Raw genomic sequence first — 26,103 nt, 5'->3', positions numbered from 1 at the left:
CGTAAATGAAAAGCTATGTAGCTTTCATACACTGCCACCTAGTGGGCCAAAAATTACTTGTACAGTTAAAAGAACAGGAGGACTTGTGGCACCTCAGAGACGAACACATTTATCTGAGCAGAAGCTTTCATGAGCTGTAGCTCACGAAAGCTCAAATAAATGTGTTCGTCTCTGAGGTGCCACAAGTCCCATACAGACTAAACACGGCTGCTCCTCTGAAACCTAGTATAGTTAAACGTATGGTACAAAAGGAGGCACAGCTGTTCTCTCTCTCAGAACGAGGCTGTTCAGAGCCAGGCAAGAGGAATTAGGCAGTGTAAAAGCAATTGGTACCTTTCAAGTATTCCCTGTTGTTCGCTGCACCCTGAAGCCCCATGAAGGCTGCAGGCAACTCCCCATGATCACTAGTCTGTTGGGGGAACAATTACATACCTTGAAGCCCTCTGAAAACACTCTGGTTCCATTCATGTCTACCAGAACATGATCTGAATGGGTCACCTGCCCCAGCAACCACGGACTCCCTGTGTGACCGTGGGCATTCTTCTGCCTCTGACCCAGTCTTAAAAATGGAGTCAATGCCTTGACTCTGTGCTTTCTCTCTCTTGCCCCCACAACCTCCACCAGCATCAGATCTCACTGCAAGTGTGCCCATGTCTATAAAACATCTGTCTTTGCCTCAAGCAGAGAAAAATATTTGCTGGAGCATTGCTCTGACACAAGAGAGGTCTGCCCCCAAAGAAAGAAAAGTCCCCAGTGGTATTATTCAACATGTCAGGTTTATTTAATATCTTTCTGCATTTTTGACACATGGGACGTGCCAGGATCTCAGGACCATCAAGTCTTATCTATAGAAAAAATAAACTCAATCTCCTATAGCAAAACCCTTTTCCCTCCCCGCACAGAACATACATGCAAAGTACAGACATCCAGGGCAGGACTCGTCACATGTTCATAGCCTTCTACTCAATACAAATGTAATACAGCCTCTCCAAGTCATTCAGAAATCAGTTACTTATGAGAAATGCTATCGTCCATATAGCCATCACGGGGTGTGTAGTTTATTACACAATCACAATTGATACACTACCTACAAAATTATAGATTTAGTGTCTTGTATAGTGCAATATTTCCAAACTTTAAAGGAAACTTAAAGGGGAGCAGAGATTTGTTGTTTAATAAACAATTTCAGGCTTGTGATCTATCTGGACACTGTTTATCTAAGAAAAAAGACATTGCGTCATATCTTAAGCTACAATAAACTGTTACAGGTCAGTATCATGGCCTTTCAGTCTATACGATGGTTAACAAGTGTTAAGCGATCACTTACACACAAAATCAAAAACGGTGTTTACTGCTCTAAGTTCTCCGTATTCACTCAACTTAGCAGACATTTTTTCCTTCTTTAATAGATCAGTCCATTCCTACAGAATAGAGTTCACACAGAAAAAAGTCCCTAACACAGGAGGATTTGAGATGCATTTTCCAGCAATAGTTCTCAAGTAGAGAAGGCTTATTTCCTTGAAATTCACCTCGATTAAAATGAGAGATCAGAAAACATGTCGGGCATTCGGATGCTCTTGTTTGAGGGGTTCCGGCTGGGAGCATTTTCTGGTCTTTCTACTTTCTGTCTCCCACCAAGGACGAAGAGGACCTGCCCAACACCCTGGGGACCATTCTGGTGCTGAGATTTGTGCTAGGCAAAACACGCCTGGGTTTGGATTCCCTGCCATTCATACCTATTGAAAAGATCCTGAAGATGAGGTAGCCTTGCATTGTAGCATCTGCTGCTGGGTGATGCGCACAGCGATGCTTTCGTTTGATCCGCCTAGGTATTGCAGAGAGTAGGATTTGTTAAAATCACAAACACACACACCCCTCAAACGCTAAGAGGAGGAAAGGAAGGTGAGGGGGGAAGCCGGCAGCCTCAGCACGAGGGTCGCAATAGGCAGAGTGAAGAAGTTAAATAAAAATAATTATGTTCCTGAACATTAGAGCAGACTGTGCTTTCCAGAAATCCACGCAGCACAGGGAACACCTGAGAGAAAGCAGCGTCCTTTCTTGATGGAACATGGAGAACTGCTGGGCTGAGGCAGGATCCACACTGGCTGTAAAATGGCACAGGTGCAAAGCAGCAGGCCTAAACGAGGTGTGACAGGACAGTGTCTGTATTTCGTCATTAGAAAAGTAGAAATGGCCAGCATGTGGGAATATCTCTCTCTCTCTCTCTCTCTCTCTCTCACACACACACACACACACTCCCTCCCTCCCTCCGGAAAAAGACTCTTCATAACCACCAGCTAAAAAGCTGAATGCAGCAGTTGAGCACAAGCTAATAAAATAAGGCCAAAAATATTAAAAATAAATAGTTTGGCAAGCAAACTTCAGTGGGCTTTGGAGAGGCCAAGTCTGGGTTGCAAATGGGCTAAAGAAGAGACCTCCATAAGGGAGAGAGACGGTAAACTTAAATATGAAATTTACATCTCTGAGCAAGAGGCGAACTTCCCAGCGGAAGCCGTTTAAAACGGGTTGTTGGCAGCTTGATGCATTCCAAGCATTAAAGATGAACATGGAAGATGCATTTAATGACACTGACAGAGTTGAACACTATACAAGTGCCACTGTGCTTCCTGGTCACTTGTAAGATGAAAGTAAAATAAAGTTAAACCTTGTTCTTATTTGCTTAAAAGCAGAAAGCAGTCCCTCCCTCTCCTCCAACACGCAGAATTGGCAAGGAGCCAGCAGAGGTGCAACTGGACTCTGCATTCCAGCCTCTGTGTCTGTTCTTTGAGCTCCTATTCTACAGCACTTTGAAACGGTCTTTGAGAGCGGAGGGTTCATTTTTCTGCCAGTGTTGGCTGTTGCTTCTAAACTCGGGCAAGCAGTTTGTTTTCACGGGAGATGAGCACGCCGGCCTTGCCTCGTGCACAGGACCTCAGGACGTCATCACTGCAAAGCTTTACCGGAGAGAAGGAGCTAAGGAAACTGTCAGAGTCAATGCAGCAGACTGCCAGCTAACCTACTAGTACTTCAGTAACATTTCCATCAGCGCCTTACTTAGGATGGCCTCCACCCAATGAAAAAGTTTGGCCATCTCCTAGGAAAGAGGAAAAAAAACCTCCCGCACGACAGCAGCTAGCTTGGACTCCACTTCACAGCCCAAGCACGCTGTCTGCCGGATCCAGACTGGGGTTTTCAATGCTACTTTAATGCTCTCCCTGGGTTTGATTTTAAATAATAGTTTACATGACGACAAGCGTATTGGATGAGACCCAGCACTTCCCTAGTGCTGCAGGAGAGCCTAGGCAGATCCCACAGCTGCCTAGCCCAGGAGTTCTCCTTGTGAGCCTCTAATACCATTTGCATATATTTGTCTCGGAGCCGACCCACCCGCTTTGCACGAAGGGCCGTGTGTCCGGCGTCAGCTAGCGGCTCTTGGAGCCGATCCCAGGTGCCAAAGCAGCTACGAGAGCTCAAAGCCTGTGTTCATGCTGATGGCATAGCGCAGCTTCTCTCGCAAGATGCTCTTCTTGCTGTAGTTGGGAAGCTTGAGCAGGTTAAAACAAGTAGAAGAGGTGGGGAGCCGGCCGCCTGGCTCTTTCTTGCGTATGGTGAAGAAGCCCCTTAGCACGCTGCCCAGCGTGTCACCCGTGTCCTGAGAACAGAGGGAGAGGCAGGTTACCTCTGGCAGAGCACTGTGCAGCGAGTCACAGCATGAAGGAGGGAGGCATTACCCTGGTGTAGAAGTGGAGACACTGAGGCAGGGTACACAGGGTAATACACAGTAAGCCTGTGGCGGAAGCAGGGGGAATCAGAACCCAGTAATCCTGTCTCTCAGGGCTCCGTCTAGCACTAAGGGGTAACTTCTCCTGGTGAAAATTCAACCGGGATTAACCCTGCAGAGGACACAAAACCCAACAGTAGCAAAGACTCAGGAGGAGAGCACCAAAGTCAAGTGACCCAGCGTGGCTGCAGACCACAAGGGGAGGTACTAACCTGCAGGCAGGCAACAGGGGCATGGGGGGAGCTGAGTGCACCACACTAAAGTGAGTATGTTTTCATCTCGTCTCCTGAACGCTGTCTGAAGGACACTTTCTACGCACTGGAGCTTTCTAGTTGCTGCAGGGAAGGGGTGGAAGCAGGGCAGGGACGGGAGGAGCTCTGTAAAAGGCCTCAGGAGGGGATCTCCAATGCATAAAGCTTGGAGAAGTGCTATTCAGATCCATTCTGGCCGCGTACCTGATCATCTGAGACTTCCACACAGCGAATGGAGAAAGGAGGCTTGAGGTAGGCAAAGCCCAGAAGCGGAGGCCGGGAGCAGCTGGTAACAAACTAAAAGAGACCTGATTAAAGACTGGCAATTGTTGATCATTAGAGTAGCATGGCTTGGAAACTAAAACCAGATGTGTCTTCTAAAGGAACTGTTTGCTCATTGCCCTGCACCATTCAGCTGGCTTTTCTAATGATAAATTGCATTTAAGCTACTCTGGGAGTTGATGTCTGCAGCATTCATTCCCCACCGCAGGTTACAGCGGCTCCTCATCAGTCGTTCCTCCCCTGAGACAAGTGGCGATAACCAAGCAGGATACTCTCCTCAATACAAAATCATTTAAAGGAACCCTCCTTCCACTGGAGTGTGGGGAACAGGAGGGTGTCAGAACTCCAGGGCTCAGGTCTTTCATTGTTCTTTCTGCCACTCAGGCCATGTCTACACTTACCGGTAGATGGCCTGCAATCGATGCAGTGGGTGTCGATATAGGGGGTCTAATGAAGAGTACGGGAAATCGACAGGAGAGCGTCTCTATTCACATAACTGGAGTGGCATAACTTAAGTTGACTTACCGAGGTAGTGTAGACAAGGCTTCAGAGGAAGGGGTTTATGAGTGCAAAGAGCAGTTTTGCTTGTCCAGATGATAATGGAAAGATGACCAGCACCCGCCCCGCAAGGCGACAGGTCGGGTGCACTCTATCAGGAGCGGAGCTAGGAGACATTTACCTTTAGAAACATCGCTCTCTCCTCGGGGCTGAAGTCATTGGCTAGGATGTCCCAGAGCCAGATAATGACCCTGTGACTCCCATGGAAGCCACCATAGTATACAGTGTGTTTCCTGAGGAAGGACAGAGAGCAACATGCTTACACATCACTACACCAGACAGCTCACAGCTTCCTGCTTATTGAATGGCTGCATCGCACTATAGACAGAGCTTAAATCCACAGCTTAATCACAAAAGGAGCTTGAATTGCTCATGTTCCCTGAAACCTACATCCACCCTTTATTGCAAACTTCTTCAAAAGCATCGGAGAGGGTAGAATGAAAGTCCCTCTAATCCTACGGTCCTGTACTGGCTCCCGGGAAAGACTCTTCCCTTGCTCTATTTGCTAGTACTTCCTCCAGTCTTGTCTGAAATTACATCCAGTTTGTCCCATACCTTTTAATTTGAAGAAGTTAATAAAAGGCTGGAATGGAGTTAATTTCCATGCACCAAACCTCAGAATAACATTGCTATCTAACTGCATAACTGGCCTGTTGGATAGTAGAACCAGGTGACTGAATTGCTCACTTACTTTAAGTCCTCGAGGTCAATTTCAGCATTGTCACCAGATATGAGCCGCTGTAACTCAGGTGCAGAAAACATCCGAATCCATTCAGGCTTAATTATCGACCTGAAGCCACTAATGAGCGCAGCCGTCTGACTTTTTATCTGCGTGTGCATCCGAAAATGAGCCATGAGGTGGATGTAGCTGATTCTGTCCAAGGTAAGGAGAGGGGAAATCAGAGGCACCAAGCAGTTGAGAACACTCACCACAGTAGCACTGGCCTGGCACTTTTCTAGTTTACAATGCACTGCCTAAAAGGAATGCGGGGCCTGATCCAGGGCTCACTGAAGTCGATGGAAAGACTCATGACCACTGACTTCAATGGGTGGTACACCAGGTTCCCAGAGCACATTTCACTCCTATGGGTGAGCAGGCACAAAAAGATGGCGACTTCTTCCAACTCAGCAGCTTCTGTGCAGAACTCTCCACAATTCTTTCAGCCAAATGACTGACACCCAAAATCGTTTCATCTGGGTGTCCGTGCATACCCTGCAGAAGCAGGGTATTTGTACAGTCTTACAGCAGCTGCTTTCCCCCATCCTGTCGGGTCTGACAGCCCTTCTCAGCACTGACACAGGGCTTCCAATAATCCTGAGCACTTATAATATGCACATGGTCAAAGCACTCATCATACATCATCTAGTTGCTGTTAAACAGCTCCTTAGAACTACTGGGTTTATTTATTTTTCATAAAAACAATTTTCCTACAAGCACTGTAGATTCCACAAGAGACTCATAGGACAAATATAGCCTGCTTTGGAGAGCCCTCATTTGGAGCCCAAGGGATCCAGATTTAGCAATACCTTGAAACAGGAGTTTTCCGAGGTGCATTAGTTAGTGAAGGGGGGGAGGGGGGGTCTGTTTGAAGCACTGTCAGAATCCACCAGAAACACAATCTCTGCAGATATCCAGCCAGCCAGCCATTTTACTTACATTCCCTCCCCCGCCCACATTAGACACCAACCCTCTTAACTTGGCTACGTTTCTAACCCAAGCGAACTCAAAGACTACGACAAGAACAATTCTGGATTTCCTCCATTATTGCATTTTTCCCCCCCAGTTTTCTTTCCCTAGCCGCCTCTGTGTGTTTGTTCAAAATTACGCGTGTAGTGAGCAGAGTGACACACGGGACTTTTGACTTGCTTCCTGACCAGCCTTCTGACAAGCAAAAAGATATTCCTTTCAAATGGGAACTCACTGATCTGATCTCAGAGGAAGACAAAGATTGGGGACACGCAATTGTAAAGTGCAGCCGAGGCAGATGAGTCTTCAGGTTGGACACAGCCCTGACTTGCTGTTAAAGAGAGCACGCTGCAGATTAAGAGTTTAGACACACATCTGCATAATAGAGATTTAACTGGTGAAGGGGGATGGGGATTGGGGAACAAAAGAGGTGGGGAGCTTGGTTTTTAGGCTTTCACAGCTGACATATCTGATAGCCAGCTTTAGATAGTTATCTGTGAAAATAGCTCCAGGGCTCAGTGTCTCTTCTGATTTCCTGTGTCTAAGCACCACTGTCTACTGCATTTGAATTCATCGCTGCATCTTCTGAAGAACAGCGTTTTATACAACTGCCACATGCTATCATTCTGAGAGAATCTGTCTGCTCCAAGGTGTCTTTGAGCATCTGTGCCCTCTGTGCTCAAGACCGTGTGCCTGAATTGCTTTGAATCCATCTGTCTGTATCTATAACCATCATTAAATCCCTACGAATATCACGGACTGTGTGCCTTTGACCTCAGAAGTGCTGTTTCAAAAAGTAAATTGTCAATTCTTATTTTGCAAATCGAATTGAATACAATTTCTGCCAATGAAGTGTAACCAGTAAATTCTATTAAGATATTTATGGGCTCTTTCTACTCCAATCCATCTCAATCTATTCCAGATGCAAGCCCAAGGAACCAGAATGAAGTATTTTACAGTGGTGACCTTACAAATCTAATTGCCATACTTACTTATTTTCATTGGTAACAGGAATGGTCTTCCCTCCAGGAATAAGTTCATGGCAAACAAGCTGAGGGAAGAAATGATGATATTGCTAATTAACTGCCTGAAAACTTCACTGGACAGAGAAGCCTTTCAGAAGCTGGGACTTATCATAAAATAATTACCTACTTTTACAATAAAACATTAGGATTTAAATGTTAATCAATCATCCCGTTTCTACTCCCACTCAGCGTTTCAGTTCAGTACAAACACAGAAACTGAACTGTAGGGAATTTGCCAATGGAGCTAGCTTGTCACCTTTCCTCCATTACCACCCACCATGAGCAACCCACACAAAACACAGTCAAGAGAACTTTAAGGTGAAAAGCGAAGCCATCAAAAGCCAGGAAATGAGCCACCTTAATTCCAGGATCACACATTTTTCTGCAGGTCCCTCCTCTCATTCAGGCCCTGCTCCAAAGCCCAGGGAAGTTAATAAAAAGACTCCCATTGAGTTCTGTGGGCTTTGGATTGGGCCTGCAAGGCACAGGATGGAAAGGATTTGAAGAAGAAGGCTGCTGGTCAGCATTTTTTACCCTCCATAGTCACTGCCTGGTCCAATGGCTGGTCTACCCCACACCAGGCAGAGGACAAAAGAGGGACATTCCTCTCTCTTTAGGCTCATCCCCACAGCATCTGGGAGCTTCACATACTCTAAAGAATTTATCCTGGTCACACCCCGAGGAGGTAGGGAAGTATTATCTCCATATTAAAGATGGGGAATGGAGGCAGAGAGTGAATAAGGGACTTGCTCAATGTCACACAGGGAGTGTGGCAAAAGGAAAGAACCAGATCCTCCTGGCTCCCAGTACAGGGCTTTAACTTCAAGAACATCACCCCTCTTCCAGCAGACACCCAGTCTCATTCACAACACGTCACACAATGGCAGAGAATGAGGCAAAGATTCTCAGGACCCCAGATGGATTCATGAAACACCCTGCCTCATTCTCTGTCCAACGTGTAAAATGAATGAGGCCTGGGTCTGGTGGAAAAAAAAAAAAAGGGTAAAAGATCATGTAATAAGACTTTACTATAATGCACTCAGACAAGGGGGCAGAGTTAAGGTTATGCACGCAACCTTAACTTTGTTGTTTCTGACTTCCAAATACTCTACTTTGTAACCGTAGGTTCATTTAATGTAGGGATTTTGTATGGCATTTCCTATTTTTTAAAATAAGAAAAAACAAATTAAAAAATTCAATCGTGTTCAAATATTTGCTAGGCAGCAGCAGAGCACTCTGTACTATGCAACAGGCACAAAAGGCCTCCTACCATGCACACCTTTCCATAGCAGGTGGAAGGAACAGCGCCCACCTCCTTCCGCATGCACCCATCTACCTTCTCTCACACTAAAGGAGCAAGACTGCTTTGCAGTCCTGTTTCTTCTCCATTCCCCTTCACTAATCTTAGGGAAAGGCAAAGTATTGTCAATGAATGTTACTAAACTAAACACGGCGGGCAGCATCACTGCACCACCGGCAGTCCAGTAAGAAGCCGCACTACAAAATCCAGTGCACAGGTTCAAAGTGATTTAAAAAAAACCAAAAACTTTTAACAACTGATATTGTAACCAGTTTTCAACAAACCACCAAAAGGCATGGGTGCAACCTAGTGACCACCATCTCCCTGCCAAATTTCAACTTTCCACCCAAAACTTGCTAAATAAAAAAGTATACAAAGGAAAAAGTCTCTCTTTTTCTACTCGATTGTTTCTTCAAACTGGGGGAATCCTTCTGGATCACACTTTCCAAAATAATTCACTTTCAGACCGGTAACAAGCCTGCCATATTTCAGCCACAGAAGTACAAGGCTAACAAATTTAGAAGCAACTGAAAGTGACCCCTTTGGAGTATCTGCATTACAGATCTGAAACAGCCTGTAAGAATCCAAAGGAGAAGTATAACAGAACAAAGTGCACCTCATGTTATCAAGCAGCTATGCAAACAAAACTTGGAAAAAGTGGTTGATTCTAGACAATCACAAACACCTCTTGGGAAAACACTGAGAATATTCCATGTAGAGTGTACTCTGCAAGCAGGTCAGCTTGCACATGGGTTTCTTTCCTCTGTCTTGCACAAGACACTATCAGGAAAATAAGAACATAATTCCTCAGGAGCCCGTCTGACCCACACTGAGGAATGCTTGAATTCATAATTCTCTATTTGGGGCACGAGAGGCTTTTCCACAGTAATGGACAGTGATGTGTATGGATCACCAGAACTGGTTCCAATCGAAACCTCTTCCTGGAAACATCAGACAGGCAGGCAGAACACACCAGCTGAGCTGGAGTCACTCACTCAGGAGAACTGCTAGAAATTTACAACAAAAGGCTTGAAATCTCCTATCCCAGTCACCAAGGAAACAGGCTGCCTGGGCACAGAAGCCTGCTTGTAACTCTGAGCAGGTCTGAGGAAAGTAATAGAAAGAGAGAGAGAGGAGCAGAAAGGAGGCTAAATATGAAGGGGAAAACTAGCACAAAGATGTGCACGGCCTACCTGACCCATCGCATCTTCGTCATAGGAGAGCGTTAAGCCCAAGTCGCTGATATCTCCGTCGTAGCGCTAATGGAATGACAGAGGGGATGAACGGGGATCAGTGCACAACCACTGAGAACAGCAGCTTAGCACTTACAGACTACTCACCCTGTAAGGGATCCTCGCAGGTGCTCTGCACTGAGACAGCGAGGATATGTGACTGTCTCAAGGTAACAGAGGGCGTCAGCGTATGAGCTGGGACTAGAAGGCAGGAATTCCTGGCTCCCAATCCTGTGTTTATATCACTAGAGCACCTTCCCTTCCCTGCTTTACATGGGGCAAGAAATCCCACACCCTCCACTGCCACCTACTTTTAGGCTCCACGTTCACCCCTACAAGTGCACGTATTTTCATAGCTAACATGAGCACTGGCTCACAGGAAGGGGGAATTTACTAGATGCAGGAACCCTAATATTTCTAGCAGCAGTCAGACAGAGAATACCTCTCCTCAACACAGGAGGAACAAAGTGTTTTAGTGTCTGTGGACATTATTAGTACCCAGCTCCTATACAGTGCTGCTCATTCACAGATCTCAATAGGCTTTACAAAGGAAATCACTCATTATCCCCAGTTTACAGATGGGGAAACTGAGGCACAGAGCAAGGCTGTGACTTGCCCAAGGTCACCCAACAGGCTGTGGCAGAACCGGGAACAGAATGCAGCCCTCCCAAGTCCCAGTCCAAGGCTCTAGTCATTAGGACACACTACCTCATTTAAAAGGGCTTTTGGAATTACCCTGACAGGCAAAAAGTTTACATCCACCCCTGCTGGCATCATCATTTGGACCTCTGAGCAGCACGTTACAGTGAAGTGGGGACGCAGGGAACAAATTGCTCAAACCTTAATCGAGGTGAGGTTTTTGTAGAACTCCGAGTCCAGAGAGGGAAGTTCGTCCACAGAGCTGTAAAAGCTACTGTGACGGTGCCCAAGCAGCTGACTCAAGAAGAAGGAAGCAAAGGGAACATCCACCACTATCCCCTGCAATCAACACAAGAGAGAACGTGTGAACACCCCACTTGCACTAGCTACGGGCAATGTCTCTAGCTGCCAGTCCTACAGGACAAACTGCAAGCTTCTGGCTTGTACAGAGGCACAAAGGACAGCTTGGCCACCCAAACAGATCACATCCTCTTAAGAGGCCCACCACTTTGCAGCCCCTTCTCTAACGGATATCTCTGGGATTTGGAAGCATCATCTCATGGGGGGAAAGGTCATGTTCTGCCTTTCTATAAGCTCCTGGCATGGGAAGTTCTCAAAGCACTTTACAAATATTAATGAACCCTCAACAACAGCCCCTTGTGATAAGCAGCAAATACTTTAAAGACCTACTTTAAAGATCAGGAAGTGAGCAGAGAAGTAACATGCTGATGGTGACCCAGTGGGTCACTGATGTAGAAGGGAAGAGAACCCAGGAATCCTGAGTCCCACTGCCTTGCTCTGGACACTGGCCTGAATATACTACTCCAAGCATGGATACAGATTCAGAGAGGCTCTACTCACACCAAAGCCGCTTCTCAAGTGGGTTATGGGGACTTCTCTGTGAGCAGAGCAGATACAGACTACCAGCCCCATGGGACGAACCTGGGACCCTATTCCTCCCCACACCCACGAGCTCCTTGAGAACGCGAATCCATCCTGTTCAAAGAGATGGCACTGTGGGTATGGAGATAACGGATGACTACAATGAATGCGTTGGCGTTAATGCAGCGGCTTGAGCCGTTGCCACCTCACCATGCCCAGAAATGAAGAGTGCCATGGGGCGAGACAGGGACATGGCTAAGCGTTCTTCGAGAACTGCAGACATTAGAAGTGGCTTACACCAGTCATCTAACCCTTCCCTCAGCACCCAGCGATTACCTCCCATCTAGTCCCATGCCATTTAGGTGCTTCCACCACTTCTTTTGGGAGATGATTCATTCTCCTCGTATTTAGCTCAAGTTGTCCCTTTAATCCCACCTCTTGGCTTTCACTTTAACTATGAAACACACTCGCTTTTGGCAGCTAGAAAGCAAAAATTTGTTTCCCTCGTGGCTCCATCCTTTGCCAGCTGGCAAACCCCATGGTCTGGGCTGCCTATGGAAAGCAATGCCATGTTACTACTACTCAGCAGTGGATCCCCCAGCAGCAGCAACGGTGGTAGCAGAGGGAGCCCACGTACTCTGACTCTGGCAATTTCTTTTATGTTTTATAGCTACAGAGTTAATTTTTCAGTTGGATATTTAGGCATATTTCACCTACTCACTCCCTTGCCATTGCAGGGGCCTCGGGCACTGGTGGCACCTGTCTCCCCTGATCTCTGCCTGTGGCACACAACGGTTCAGAGTCCCTTGAAGACTAAAATGCCTTGGTTTAACTCATGTCACTGGGCTCAATCTACAGGTACCTGGGTGGAATCCAATGGCCTGAGATATATGGGAGGTCAGATCTCCTGGTCTCCTCTGGCTCTAAACTGCACGAAGCAAGGCCATCAAAGCTGGCATTTTCAGAGGAGGCCAAGGGAGCTGAATGTCCACAGGATTTGGGCACCTAATTCCCTTTGAGAGTCCCAGCCCAACAGGACTATTGCAAGACGGCATTACTCTTATACGTCATTCCTCTAGGACATTCTGCCCCCCTCACCCTGCCGGAGCACACCCACAGAATGCAACACCTGCAGTTTGTCTGCACATCCCCAGGGCTGTGTGCGAGCAATGCTACACCAAAGCGGGAGACATCCACGTGCCGGCCTCCTCTGGCTTACCTCATACACAGCCTTCCCGAGCATTTTGCCCACAAACTCAAAGAGCTGGAGATAGTTCTCGTGGATGTAGGAGGTCGGGGATGGATACAGCCTCTCATCGCCACTGGTCGTCTACACAAACACAATGATGAGACAAGACATCAGTATTGTGAACAACCAGAGCCAGTTTTCACTGGTCATTTCAGACTGGGGGGCAGACAGAGCCTATTTCTACAGCTCAGCATCAGTACCTTAAAGAGGTTGAGTGCAGGGTCAAACACCTTCTTTATGATCTCCTCCAAGAACTCTTTGAAAACACCATCTTGATCAATACCAGCCTCATCGACACCCAGGTCATTCACAAACTTCACTCGGATAACTCCCTTCATGAGGTTCTGGGACAGCGGCCTTAGTTGTTCGTATCCATCCTGCCCAGGTGAGAATTGCCACACATTAGCCATGCAGAAGGACACACAAATGTCTTCACGAACATGCAACACTGACAGGTGTGTGCACTGGGATATAAATGGTATACCGGCATTTTAAGTGGGAGTTCACATCCACAAAGACAGTGGCAAACTCTTGTGTTAATGCCACGGATTTGGGGGTCAGAACATGCCAACCAACACGCCAAGTTTCCTGAACATATTGTTTCATACAAATACTGGAAGGCACCACATCCAGGATTCCTGGGAAGAAATCTGCCTTCTCTTTGAAGCAGCATTTCAGAGATGGGAAAACTCATTGTGCTGTTGTGTGGAAAGGGAAACCATCACAACTAGTATATTATGGTGTATATATACAATTAGAGCTTTACACACCACACACTAGTTACCTATAGAGGCAGCAAGAGGGTAAAGGGGCAAAGGAATAAAGGCCGGAGACAAGAGAATTGAAATGATTATTCAGCAGCTATGCTAAAACTCTTGCTAGACAAATGCAGAGGGGTTTTTTAGTGTAGCACAGCATCAATTACACGTTATTTTATTGTTCATGCGCTCACTAATAGACAAATAAGAGACTTGTGCCTTCGAGAAAATAGCAAACCCTATATTTAGTGAGATTCTAGCACAAACATGAATTCAACGGAGCATGAAGTAAAGAACCAAAGCAACTGAGTGGGACCGACTGGTCTGGTATGCATGCCCTGGGCCCCTCCCTCCAGGCCTCTGTTCCAGTACATGAAAACATGGACCCTGACACAGGTGAGAGAAATGTGGGGACACAACTAGGTCAGTAATAAATATGTGAGAAAATCACAATTGAAATTGGTAAAAAAAAAAAAAAAAAAAAATCTGTTGGATGAGGAGATCCTGAGCAGAGTGCTCAGCCTGCTACTGCTGGTGAAAGCAAGAGATGCCTCTCCCCCCCGCCAGAATCTAGCACATTTCTGCTGACCCCCATGCTCCGAAGGGGGTATATGCAGCTGCATGACTAGGCAGGCATGTTTTCTCTCTAATAGCAAGCAGAGTTGGACAACTAGCTGCAAACATGTCAACATACACTGGATCACTCAGCAAAGGAGCAATGTGTGTATAGAACACAGATGGCTGTCAAGTCCCAGGGTCTGATCAAGGCATAAAAGGGAAACTTTCACAGTTTGTTACAGTTTAATGGAAAAACAGGCAGCACCGCCAGACTCTCCACTAGGGAAGGAAGAGTTTTAGGTGCCTGAAGGAGCTTTCTAAATAAGATGCATACATGACAGCAAAGAGAATGAGCCCTAATCTGTTTTAAATGGAAATGAGCATAAACAATGCTGATTCCACCTTTCAATCCTGTTGGCTTCTGCAAGTTGTACAAAGCATGTGTCCGGGGACTCAGCACAGCCTGGGCCTGAGCTCACCATTTCACCCATGGTTGGATATTCTGAGGTACTTATTAGTTAACCTTCAGCCCGGTAAGGAACAGGTCGCTCAGCGCCAGATTCCATCCTATCAAACACATACAGCACCATTTCCCAGCCAGCCCAGAGCCTAGCCTCATCAGATGAAGAGCCGCTGGCTAAGCGAACCCAGGCAAGTTTGAGGTGCTGCTGAGAGGACAAAGGAAGCACTTTGAAGAACTTGCCTCCTCACCCCAGCATCTGTCCTTGGATTGCTATGTCAGCCCGTGGCATTGGGACTCCCCACTACTACTGGATGCCCGAACACCCAAGGTGGCAAAATATGTCCACTCCCATCGGCAACTGGCCAGAAAGTGGTGCTCTATCAGGCCCAGACCTGGGCAAGGTGAGCCACGCATTCAGGAATCTCCACACTCAGTTACTGCAGCTCTTCACATCTAGAATGATCTCCACGCTCACGCCCTTCCCCAACTGTTACAGTAGGAGGCTCATGAGTGCACGAAACAGAACTTCCCAGGAGAGGGGCCTAGGCAGTGGAACTCACAGCCACAAGAATGATCAGGAACCTGACTGCATTCAGAACTGGATACCAACTCATTCCTTGGCCTTAGCTTTCCCTTCAAACACAGGCCGACACAAAACAAACACACACTCAAAATGCTCCTGCAGGCTGGCAAAGAGCAAAAAGAAAGACACTGTTGCTATTTCTGTTGTTAAACATCCACAGATACTATGGCAAGGACCCCACAGAGGTACCTAGGTCAAGATCCGGGCAAGCACTGAACCACACACTCACAGTACAGTCACCAACAAAACCAGGTTCCTGGCTGGTAGATTTGCTTCTGAGGGCTGAGCCACTCACCTCCAGCATGCGTGAGCGGCGGATAGTTATGTGTGTGACGTGAGGGGATGCAGAGCTGGTTTCAACCAGCCCAAGCTTCTCCTTCTCCTTTGTCACCATGTTTCGGAAAAGAAGAACCCTCTAAAAAAAAAAAAAAAAAAAAATCCAAGAGAGACCAACAGCGCCAGGGTCATAAATCTCTGCACTGCACCTCGTGAAAGTTATACATGCTGCTCACCCTGGCACATCCCAGAGCCCCCACTCCTGTGAAGAACCCCGTCCACGGGCAGGCTTGTGTGCATACAGCCAGGGAAGGAAGCACTGGGATGTGCCAAGCCTGGGATCCCAGAGCCAGGGCAGGGAGCAGCACAGAGAGTGCAGGGAGAAATACAGTACAGCCCTGTGGGCCCCCCCGGCACCTTCACTCCCCATGGAGAGCCCCGACATCCAGGCTGCAGCCCTGCCCTCCCCTCCCACTCTGCAGCACTGGGACTCCTACATTACCTCCTGTTGGGCAACCAGTCCCTGGCCATGGGCTGCCTTACACTGCTGTCTCGGGCATGGGCCTTTTGCCTATGGCCAACTTTTGGTTATTAGCAACTTTTTGCTGGGAAATGAGGAATTGCTAATAAGCTGTATCCCCTGTATTTTTAAATGGGCTTTTGGGGTGTGAATTCAGCACTGGAAAACCCTGGAGACTCAAGTCCCTTTCATTCACCCATAGGATGGGCAGTAGCAGGGCAGCCATTCTCCTGGCATACAGCACTCAGAGCCCTCCTGGCCAGGTCTCACTCACGTTCTTGTGGGGGATGACATGCGGGATGTACTGCAAGAGCAGCTGAGCTCGCTTCCTGTCTTTGTCCAGCTCTTGGAAGAGCACACTGGGTTTGAGGTCCCTTAAAAAAGCAAGACATGTATTCAGAGCTCCCTGAGAAACACACAGAGAAAACAGGGCTTGGCAAAATCAGTGGGGATAACATTCTTAAAAGCACCTAAGAGATTTAGGAGCTTAAATCGCTTCTGAAAATGGGATTTGGGTGCTTTTGAAATTTGTACCCTGTACAAGTGATACTGAGAATAATCGCTCTACGAAGAGAGAGAAGCTTCTTCACCAGGGACTTTAAATTAAATAAGGCAAATGCAGCGTAGGGAACAACCCTGGCCTGGTGCTGGCAGGGAGGAACAATAAGGAAGTTCCATGTCTAATAAAGCGACAGAGTCCAAAATGGTCATGACAAGATCTGCTGTGATGAGAAAGCCATACAATTGTACACGACCCGGTACAGGGATCCAGGACTCACTTCCGCAACCAGTGGTCCTCAGGAGCAAAGCGCCGGCGACAGTCTCTTTCATACAAGATCATTAGCCAGCCATGAACAGAATGGAACAACTCCAGCGTCTCTCCTTTGGCATTCTCTACCAAAGAGACAAACACGGAAGTAGCGTTCAGTGTCTCCTACATACCAGTGACTGACATGGAGCAGAGAAGCATGACATGAAGCAGAGAGCCACTCCTTTCCCCAGTACAAACAAAGAGAGCTATGTGTCCTCCACTTCCACTGGCTTTAGGGGAATCAAAGGCTACTGCAACCAGCACCAGCAAAAGGTAAACACACTTAGATCTACACGATCCATACACAGGTATCCAACACTCTTCTTCTGATTCAGCAGATTTACCCCAAAGTTGGAGTATATTCCTCTCTGAAACCTCACAGAGCTGAAGTAGCAGGAACAGTAGTGCTTGACTAGAACCCACGGAATATCAGAAGCAATGTGCACTTAGTGGTCTTAGTCCTCCCCGGCCTTTGATGTGTGATGTAATTCCTGTTTTACACAATCAGCAAGAGAACATATCTCTCTGTTTCTAGCACCAGATTGTCTAGGCTGTACAATTACATGTAACTGCACACACAAACCATGCATTCACTGGATTTGTGCACGTAATTACAGAAGGAAGTACATTAAAGTTTTTGCTTTTGAAGAGATGCAGGTTCTGAAAATGATGTCCCATAAATTCTCACTTTAATAAAACACTGACTGGCTGGTTTTTATACAGTACCCCAATATGGCACAGGTATCTGAACACCTGAATGGGGGATAGTTTCATTTCAAACATCCTAAGATTTTATAACACGTTCTGTTAACAGCATTCAAGTCATACTAGCAAACTGGCTAAAGCCTCTGGATTAAACCATTCATTACTACTTTTTAAAATAATTATCATGGTCCCCTCAATCAAGCTGCTGAAGCACTTACCCACAATTCCATCCCAGATCATCTTAAACACAAAGGAATTCAGGAAAGAGGAGATGGTAACAAGCTCTTCCACTTTGAACGAAATCTGTTCTTCATAGACTTCAATTTCGTCGAGAATTCTGGAGGAGGAAAACAAATGTTGATTTATTTCCCTTTGGAGAGGGCTTTCAGAGAGTGCATTTTGCCTGGCACGTTTAGGGGGCGTTCTCTTTTCTGGTGATGACTAAAACAGGAGCTAAACCCCTAAACCAACAGTATGTATTTACAGATTTTGATCAATATCCGAGTTTAACATAAGATAGCACAAAAAGTCTGAGAAATAAACTACACCCAATACAGTATCACCTTCGGAGAGCTTTTTACCTGTAGATCACAAAGCACTTTAACAAGGTGGGTAAGTAGAATTATCTTCATTTTACAGATGGGAAGACTTTCCACATAGGCAAGGAGGTGGCACAAGGTCACACAGCGAGTGGGTGGTGGAGCTGGGAATAGACCTAAGTGTAAAGGCTCCCAGTGGAGTGTCCTGCCAGCCAGATAATGCCCCTTCTTATAGCATGATATGTGTCTTTGAAGAATTTTCCCTGTGTTTAGATGCAGCTCTTGCACACAAGCATTGAGAAAAAGTATTCCTAAAGCACCTAATGCTGTAGTACCTAGTTACCTCTCCTGCCACATGTCCTCCCTAACACAACACACTCTTTTAAAGCATGCATTTTTGCTCTTGCATTTTAGTTATCTATATGTAATTACAGCAGCATTTTGGCTCTCCACCCTGGCACTCAAAGAACATTTGATCTGTATATTCAAATTCCATGGAAAGAGCCATCTGCTAGTAACCTACGTGATAAGGTGTCGAGAACAGTCACAAAACAGCATCAGCATAGCCAGCAGTCTCTTGGATTCCTCTGTGTCATTGTTCAAGCATTCCAAGAAGAGTTTTAATCCACCCTGGGGTCCCAGCTCACAGATAAATGCCCACAATTTGGGCAACAGGTCATCAAGATACGTGAGGCCTACAGGAGGGAAAACAAAAGAAAGAAAGCCTTAATACGGCTCTTTTCCCTGCACGCAGGGGAAGATGAATATGACCCGTTGCAGATAGCAGTTTATTTTGTAAAACTATCTACTGCTGAAGAGGAAAGTCACAGTGTTCATGGGTGCAATTCACGTGAACATGTATTCTACAATCACAATGAGACCAGAAGGAAGCCTCTTAACTTGCTAATAATACTTTGCACACCCACGGCACCTTTCAGTTGAAGATTTCACAGCACTGAACAAGCATCAGTTAACTAAGCCTCTTGCAAGGCAGTCGTTATGATCCCTGTTGTACAAATCGGGAAGCAAGGCACAAAGGGCAAGGTCATGCAAGTTGTTCAAGGTCGCAGAGTCAGCGGCAGAGCCAGGAACAGAACCCAGGAGTCTGGACTCCCAGTTTCCTATTCTAGCCACTAGACCAGTGATTGCTTACCACCTCCTCCCTCCCTTCTAGTAAGAGAAATAATTTGTTCTTAATATAACCTAAGATCCCTGTAAGCTGCATGGCTGGGTGGCCGCCCAGTAGGCTATCAAGTGCCACGCAGTTCAGGTGTCCCTCCTCCCATTGCTGTGTGCTGCTCCTGCCCTCTGCCTTAGTGCTGCTCCCAGGAGCCTCCTGCTTGCTGTGCAGAGCGGGAGTGGGAGAAGAGGGATGCTGATGTCAAGGTGTCCCCCTCCCTCCACCCCACCTCCACAGAGCAGGGGACATGACAGGGCTCAGGACAGAGAGAGCTTACTAGCAGCTGCTGCTGCGTCTGAACTTCTGATCTACTTAAAAGGGCAGCGTACTTAAAGTGGGGTCAGGGTACTGAAAGGGACAACATGTGTCTGTCTCACACACACAGTGTGTGTCTCTGTCACACACACACACACACAGTCTTTCACACTCACCTCCCAACACATACTTGTATTGTTGTTACTTCTTGATACTTCTTTCAAAGTGTGTTATTTTAGTTTTTTGACTGGTCTATGCATTTCATAATTTTTATTTCTCTCTTACACTTAAATTTAATTCTTTGAGTAGTGAGTTCTAAAACGCTTAACCTGTCCTGGCTGGAGTAATTATCCCTACGGTAACTTTTTAAAAATATACATTATATGTAGGTTTTTGGTTTCTACTGGTGGCGCACATCCGCACATTACCTAGATATGATGCACATAACAAAATTCATTCCACACATGGATGGAAAAAATTAGAGGGAACACTGAATATAACTGAAGCATTCAACAGGATCACCACATAAAGACTGGTATTACTGGGCACTATTCAAAGACATTGAGCCAGATTCACGGTCGATAAGAAGTGACCAGGTTTCACTGGAGCAGAACTTGCTTTCATTTGTATTCTAGAGAGCTAACATTTGATAAAGAAGCAATGAATGCTATTGATCCAGGATAGAATAAGCTTTCCATCCAGCTGGTCAACAAACAGTCCTGTGTAGTAAAACTACCAGCAGAGTCACAGGAATCAGTGAGAGGCACAAGTTCAGATCTTTTTAAAATCGGGGGGGGGGGGGGGGAATCTTCTAAGACACTTTGAAGAAAAAAAAAAAAACCCACATTCCCGCACGCTACTGACCTGTGAGTATCTGCAGCCGGATCTGCGTTAGAGTCGTCAGCGTGGTTTGGTACAGCACACAGATGCTGCACACCTTCTGCACCTCTGCTGAATCCACCCGCTTGCCTCCAACGGGCTTGAGGATGTTGCGAACAGAGGCGGACTTCTGGAAGGCTCGCTTGAAAAGATCTGGTGGGAGATAAAGGGAGACACATGCACACAGGTCTTGGAGACTGAGACATTCATCACCAGGTAAAGTCTTATTCTGGGTCACTGTGCAGCCCCATAACTACGGGGGTTTTAGTAAGGACAGTAACCAGTTAAGTGGGTCATGCCACAGAACTGCAGATTTCAGTGAATTCCCCGTGGCAGAAGGCTTTACAGGAACATTCTCCATTCCATAAACACCAAGACGTTCTCTGGTGACATGGAGATCATTCACAAATCGTTCTCTAGTTTCAAATGTTATCCAAATGTAATAGGAATCAGTAGTTAATATCTAGCACATAACTACAGTAGACTGAGTCAGCACAGTTATAGGGGGTTAGATTGAGAGACTGTGGCCCAGAAATTCCAGAGCTGTAATCCAGACTCTGCCAATGATTCCTTGTGAAACCACGGGAAAGTCACTTAACCTTGCTGTACGACAGTTTCCACCTGTGAAGCTGGGATACTATCCAACCACTCTAAGGTACCGAGACCCCAAGTAACAGGCTGTGTGGTCAGGATTACATTGTGCTTTTCATCTTCAAACCACATGAGAAACAATTCAAACCCTGCTTGGAAATAGGCAAGTGTCCCCAAGAAGATAAGTGACTTGCCAACATCACAGAGTAATCAGAACAGGGATCCGACCCCAGGAAGAACTTGCCTCTAGCTAGGTAATAGCAGGTGCTGCAAAAAACTACTCAAAACCTTTGACTAAAGTGAACAAAGTCAATCTTCTGCCAGCAAGAGAGAGAAGACAGAGCCCATGCCCTGACCCGTACTGAACTGACTTTTCATGGGAAGGCTGTTCTGTGGGGAAGCAGTTTGCCCCAGCGGATAAGTCGGATCCTGAGTCTCCACCAGCTTCTTGTTGAGAACATCACTGAAGAGGATGCGAATTAGGTGGACTCCCCAGAGATGCTGCAACTGCTTTGTGAGCAGAGGCATGGACTCATTTAACCTAGAAGAAAAAAGTCAGGGGCAAGGGAGAGAAAGAGACAGGTTGTAACAATGGCTTTATCGCCTCTAACAAGCTGCATATGCATGTGGTGTTAAGGTTGTACAATTAAAATACAACTCAGGACATGCAAGGAGTTACAGTGACCACTCTGTCCGTCCTAACAGTGACAGAAGGTACTGCATGTGTAACCTGGTCAAGTTATAAATTAAATCTCAGAGTTACTTGTCTCAGAGATCCTGCTTACTTACCCATAATCCACAGTCTGGGAGAACCAGCCAAGGACAGGGTGCCAGTGCGTGAGGTTGGATTTCTTTTGCGACACATACTTCTGGCAGTAAGAGAGCATGTGAATAAGCACGCTCACAAAGTGAGCAGTCTCGTCCTCGAGCACTTTGTCATTCAAGGAGCCCAGATAAATGAGGTTACCTGAAAAAGAACCAGCAGCAGCCCTTTGAAGAGGAGCGCCATTTGCAAGAGAATTAGTATGACACCTTTACTGGAAATAGAAGGGGGTAGAGATCAGTCTCTCTCCACCACCTCTCCACTTCTCACCAGTGCAGGGCTGTACCCTACCCATCTGCTCCCCAGTGCTCCAGCCAGTCTGTTCATAATCCCCTCCTTGTCTGCGTGTTAATGCAACGCTGACTCTGCCTTCAGTAGTGACAGCAGGAAAGGGTAATTGTCAAAATCATCACTATGGGCTGCACCCTGCTCCCACTAAATTCAGTGGCAAAATTCCCCATTGACTTTCATGTTAACTTAGGACCTCTGTGATTCTCCAGTGTCTTAAAACGAATTGGGGGACTGAACGGGTTACAGAAACCAGGCCAAATTCAGGTCTGGCATAAGCAGGTGCAAGTAACAATGAGAGTAATTAACCATTGGAACAACTTTCCAAAGGTTAACAAATTTATTTGAGCTTAACTACTGGTAGCACCTTAGAGACTAACAAATTTATTTGAGCATAAGTACGTGTGGCACAAGTCCTCCTTTTCTTTTTGTGGATACAGACTAACATGGCTGCTACTCTGAAACCTTTCCAAAGGTTGTGATGGATTCTCCATAACTGACCATTTGTAGATCAAGACTGGATGGTTTTCTAAAAGATCTGCTCTAGGAATTCTTTTGGGGAAGCTCTATGGCTTACATAAGAGATCCATCTAGACAACCACAATGGACCCCTCTGGCCTTGGAATCCATAAAAATCTACAAAGTCAATGATGCTCAGTGAATACAGTGTTTTGGAAATGGCCCACCTGATGATCACTTTAGATAAGCTATTACCAGCAGGACAGTGGGGTGGGAGGAGGTATTGTTTCATATTCTCTGTGTATATATAAAGTCTGCTGCAGTTTCCACGATATGCATCTGATGAAGTGAGCTGTAGCTCACGAAAGCTTATGCTCTAATAAATTGGTTAGTCTCTAAGGTGCCACAAGTACTCCTTTTCTTTTTGCGAATACAGACTAACACGGCTGTTACTCTGAAACCTAGTGTTTTCACAGACACTGCCCTCGCTCACACTGGGTTTGGATTAAGTCTCAAGAACCATTCCTTAAACAGATTCAGATCCAATTCAGTTGTCCAGTGACCAAAATTTGTCTCTTGCTCTCTGACGGTCGTTCATTGACTCTTTTCATAGCAGTCACTGGTTTCAGCCCAGTTTCCAGCACACACGTCACACACCAAGGTGATACTCTGTGATAGCATAGGAGATCCTCCCATAGCCATCTCATTTGTTTCCCACCAACACTTCATACGCAGCATTATATGAGAGAGAGCGCTCCTAACAGTAGCCAGGATAGAGAATTTAGAGGCCATTCATATTCATGAATTACAACAGCTCCTCTAACTATTTCCACAGAGCTGATGTGAGCTCAGCAAGTTTCAGTAGCATTTCCATATAGGCAGGGTAATTTCATGTCTGCTGTATCAGTGTCTAAATGGAAAGCAAACTGAAATTATGATTTCCTGTTAGATCAAAACGACACATCTGTAGGAAGGGGTCTCTTTCTGAACCACCTTTCTCTGTTTCCTGGGTCTCTTAGCATGACCCTCTAGGTTCACTTAGTCCTGCCTCAGCACAGGGGGCTGGACTGGTTGACCTCTTGACGTCCCTCCCAGCCCTACATTTCTACACCTTACATTAAACCTGAAGTTAAGTGTCTTTCCAAACACACATGGCACAAGCGGTTTTAGAAACCACCCAAATGAGTCAAATCAGGAAATGTTGGACTTTAAAATCCAGAGTCCTTGACCCCAAGAGAGGAATTCAGATTTCACTCAAAGCAAAGAAAGACTCTTAAATTTCTCTTCTGTTGTGGAATATGCTCAGATTCCGGACACATGCTTGTAGGAGCAGAATTTTGTAATTGTACTATAAAAATTAATGTATAATTTGATTTCTCCTGCCAGTCACCCTTTTTAAATAGCAAAAAGGAATGACCCTCTGGGACTATGGGATTCTGTTTCCCATACCCATTACAAATCGGGCCCTTTTAGTTCTTTGTTTTAAGGTTTCGTTAGTAAAAGACAGAATCCTGTATTGTGTCTATATTAAGTAAATTAAAAAAATGTTGAAGGCCTGGGCCTCAATGTGAACTGTTTTGGTTATAAAATTTAGCAAGGTTTAATTTACAAAGTCGTTTTGCTCAATATAAAATACTGCTGTTTGTATTCTCAAAGGTCTTTATAAAAAACAGTTTGTGTAAATAAAAAATGCATGCATCCAAAAAAAAAAAAAAGGTGTAAAGGCCATTGTCGAAACCAAATAATCAGGGGAAAAAAATAAAAAAATTTAACAAACTTATGAAAGCCAAAAAATCATCAATGCGCATCCATAACTAAGGGAAAGTAGACTGATGACCCTAAGGTGGAGGCTGGCACCCCTAAAAACAAAACAATTAATTAAATCAAAAGGACAAAATGGCTCTCTCAAAGGTGCTTTAAAATGTACCATCAATCTTAACATAAAAAAATAACACCAATTAAAAAGTAACCGGTCACAAACTAACACACCAAAATCCATAAACTTCAACAAACAAAAAAACACTATAAAAACAGGGTGCTTTGCCATGGGACTTTGGGTTCGTCTTGCCACTACTCCAAAAGCATCGGAACGCGACCGACAAAGCCTGGCTCCCTTCTGCGACCAATCTGGCTGGCCACTAAATTAATCCAAAAACTCTGGACTGGTAACTATAAACATCGACTGGCGGAACTATGTGCATGGTATGTGTGTGTAACTAAAAAGCATATGCTAACTGCTGTATTCTCAATAAATGCGGCGTTTTGCCTTCTCCGCTATAAAAAACTCTTGGGTGCTTTGTATAGCATAACATACTTACCCAATAAACAAAGAGTATGGCTTCCTTCTAAACACACGCAGACATCTCGGCACTGAGCCTCACGACTTAAAAATAAGATGAATTTGCGGAAAAGGTCATGGGATTCTATCACTGCCAGACGCTGAAAAACAGAATTGTTTTTAAATGATTGTGAAGTTGCAAGTTAAACGAACAGAGCGTCACACAAAAGCAGCTAGACCTGACACATCATCAGCAATTCGGGGTGTCTGTACATTCCAGTGAGCAATCACTGCGTTCAGGGGCTGCACAGGCTTCATGCCAAAGAATCACTTTAAAGAAGAGATCTCACAAGATCACAGGCATGTGGGGCCTGCCACAGGGGAGATCTGCAGGTGAACTGGGCATATTCGAACCAGTCGTAAGGATAACCTTCACCTGTCCTGAGTCTATGGCAGTTAAATGCCTGCATCCCCTGGAATTCACCAGCATGCTGTGAAAGGGAGCAGACAAACCACACGGTATTAGTGGGCAGTATATCACTGCTCAGTGAAGATCCCTCTCTCTGTGATAGATGATTTTGCAGCTCTTTGTTCACTCGCTCCCCAGTCAGAAATCACCATGGGGATGGAAGGACAAGGACACAAAAAATAAAATGTCCAGACTAAAAATAAAGAGAAGCCAAGGAGCCTCAGGTCACACACACAGCTGAACACATTAAGTAATAATTTACATCTAAAACTGTGCCACTTGCAGTTTCTCTAAACCATAGCGATGTCCAGAGTTGAGCGGATAAATCTCCATAACAATGTCCTATTCATCTGCATGCCCAGCTGAGCTGGAGGACGCTCTGCATTTATCAGTTGTTGCCACAGTATCTTATCTGGTAGGAAATGTGCACAGCACTCTAAATACCAACACAAAGCAAACCACTCCAACGGCTGCGAAAACAAAGACTTAAACCAGTTCTGAAAAACCAGCAAAAACAACACTCTGGCTTATTGTTATTTAATATTTGTATTATGGGAGCACCTAGTGGTACCATGAGATGTGGTTAAGGTGCATAACTACAAACGGGAAGATCACGGGTTCAAGTCTTGCTTGATCTCACACCAAAAGGCTGCCTCCAGTTCACGCAGCTGCAGAATGGGTACCTGATCCATCCGGTTAGGGTTGTCAAGGTGGTTGGATGTGATGCTGGCCATGTCACACCCTTATGTACCACAGGCTATGAAACTGATGTGCCTTGAGAG

General features: G+C 45.8%; 1 protein-coding gene across 3 annotated transcripts in view; it reads right to left on the bottom strand.

Moving 5' to 3' along the window:
- Positions 1 to 757: 757 nt before the first annotated feature.
- UBE3B (ubiquitin protein ligase E3B) overlaps positions 758 to 26,103 on the bottom strand; it is a 35,421-nt gene continuing 10,075 nt past the window's right edge. For all 3 annotated transcript variants that reach the window (XM_084648771.1, XM_084648773.1, XM_084648772.1), the window contains exons 12-29: positions 24,893 to 25,013; positions 21,794 to 21,971; positions 21,376 to 21,545; positions 20,399 to 20,566; positions 18,623 to 18,794; positions 17,779 to 17,897; positions 16,824 to 16,938; positions 16,319 to 16,418; positions 15,544 to 15,663; positions 13,087 to 13,263; positions 12,857 to 12,967; positions 10,957 to 11,094; positions 10,078 to 10,143; positions 7,552 to 7,610; positions 5,564 to 5,746; positions 4,994 to 5,105; positions 4,237 to 4,329; positions 758 to 3,652 (exon numbers count right to left, since the gene is read on the bottom strand). In XM_084648771.1, coding sequence (XP_084504897.1) covers positions 3,461 to 3,652; positions 4,237 to 4,329; positions 4,994 to 5,105; positions 5,564 to 5,746; positions 7,552 to 7,610; positions 10,078 to 10,143; positions 10,957 to 11,094; positions 12,857 to 12,967; positions 13,087 to 13,263; positions 15,544 to 15,663; positions 16,319 to 16,418; positions 16,824 to 16,938; positions 17,779 to 17,897; positions 18,623 to 18,794; positions 20,399 to 20,566; positions 21,376 to 21,545; positions 21,794 to 21,971; positions 24,893 to 25,013 — 2,394 coding nt within the window. In that variant the 3' untranslated portion in view covers positions 758 to 3,460. The remainder of the gene's footprint in view (positions 3,653 to 4,236; positions 4,330 to 4,993; positions 5,106 to 5,563; positions 5,747 to 7,551; positions 7,611 to 10,077; positions 10,144 to 10,956; positions 11,095 to 12,856; positions 12,968 to 13,086; positions 13,264 to 15,543; positions 15,664 to 16,318; positions 16,419 to 16,823; positions 16,939 to 17,778; positions 17,898 to 18,622; positions 18,795 to 20,398; positions 20,567 to 21,375; positions 21,546 to 21,793; positions 21,972 to 24,892; positions 25,014 to 26,103) is intronic.

This window comes from Lepidochelys olivacea, assembly GCF_965140295.1.
Source record: "Lepidochelys olivacea isolate rLepOli2 genome assembly, chromosome: 15".
Lineage (NCBI taxonomy): Eukaryota > Metazoa > Chordata > Testudines > Cheloniidae > Lepidochelys > Lepidochelys olivacea.
Note: the sequence above shows the minus strand (reverse complement) of the source record. Positions and strands in the feature narration are given on the sequence as shown.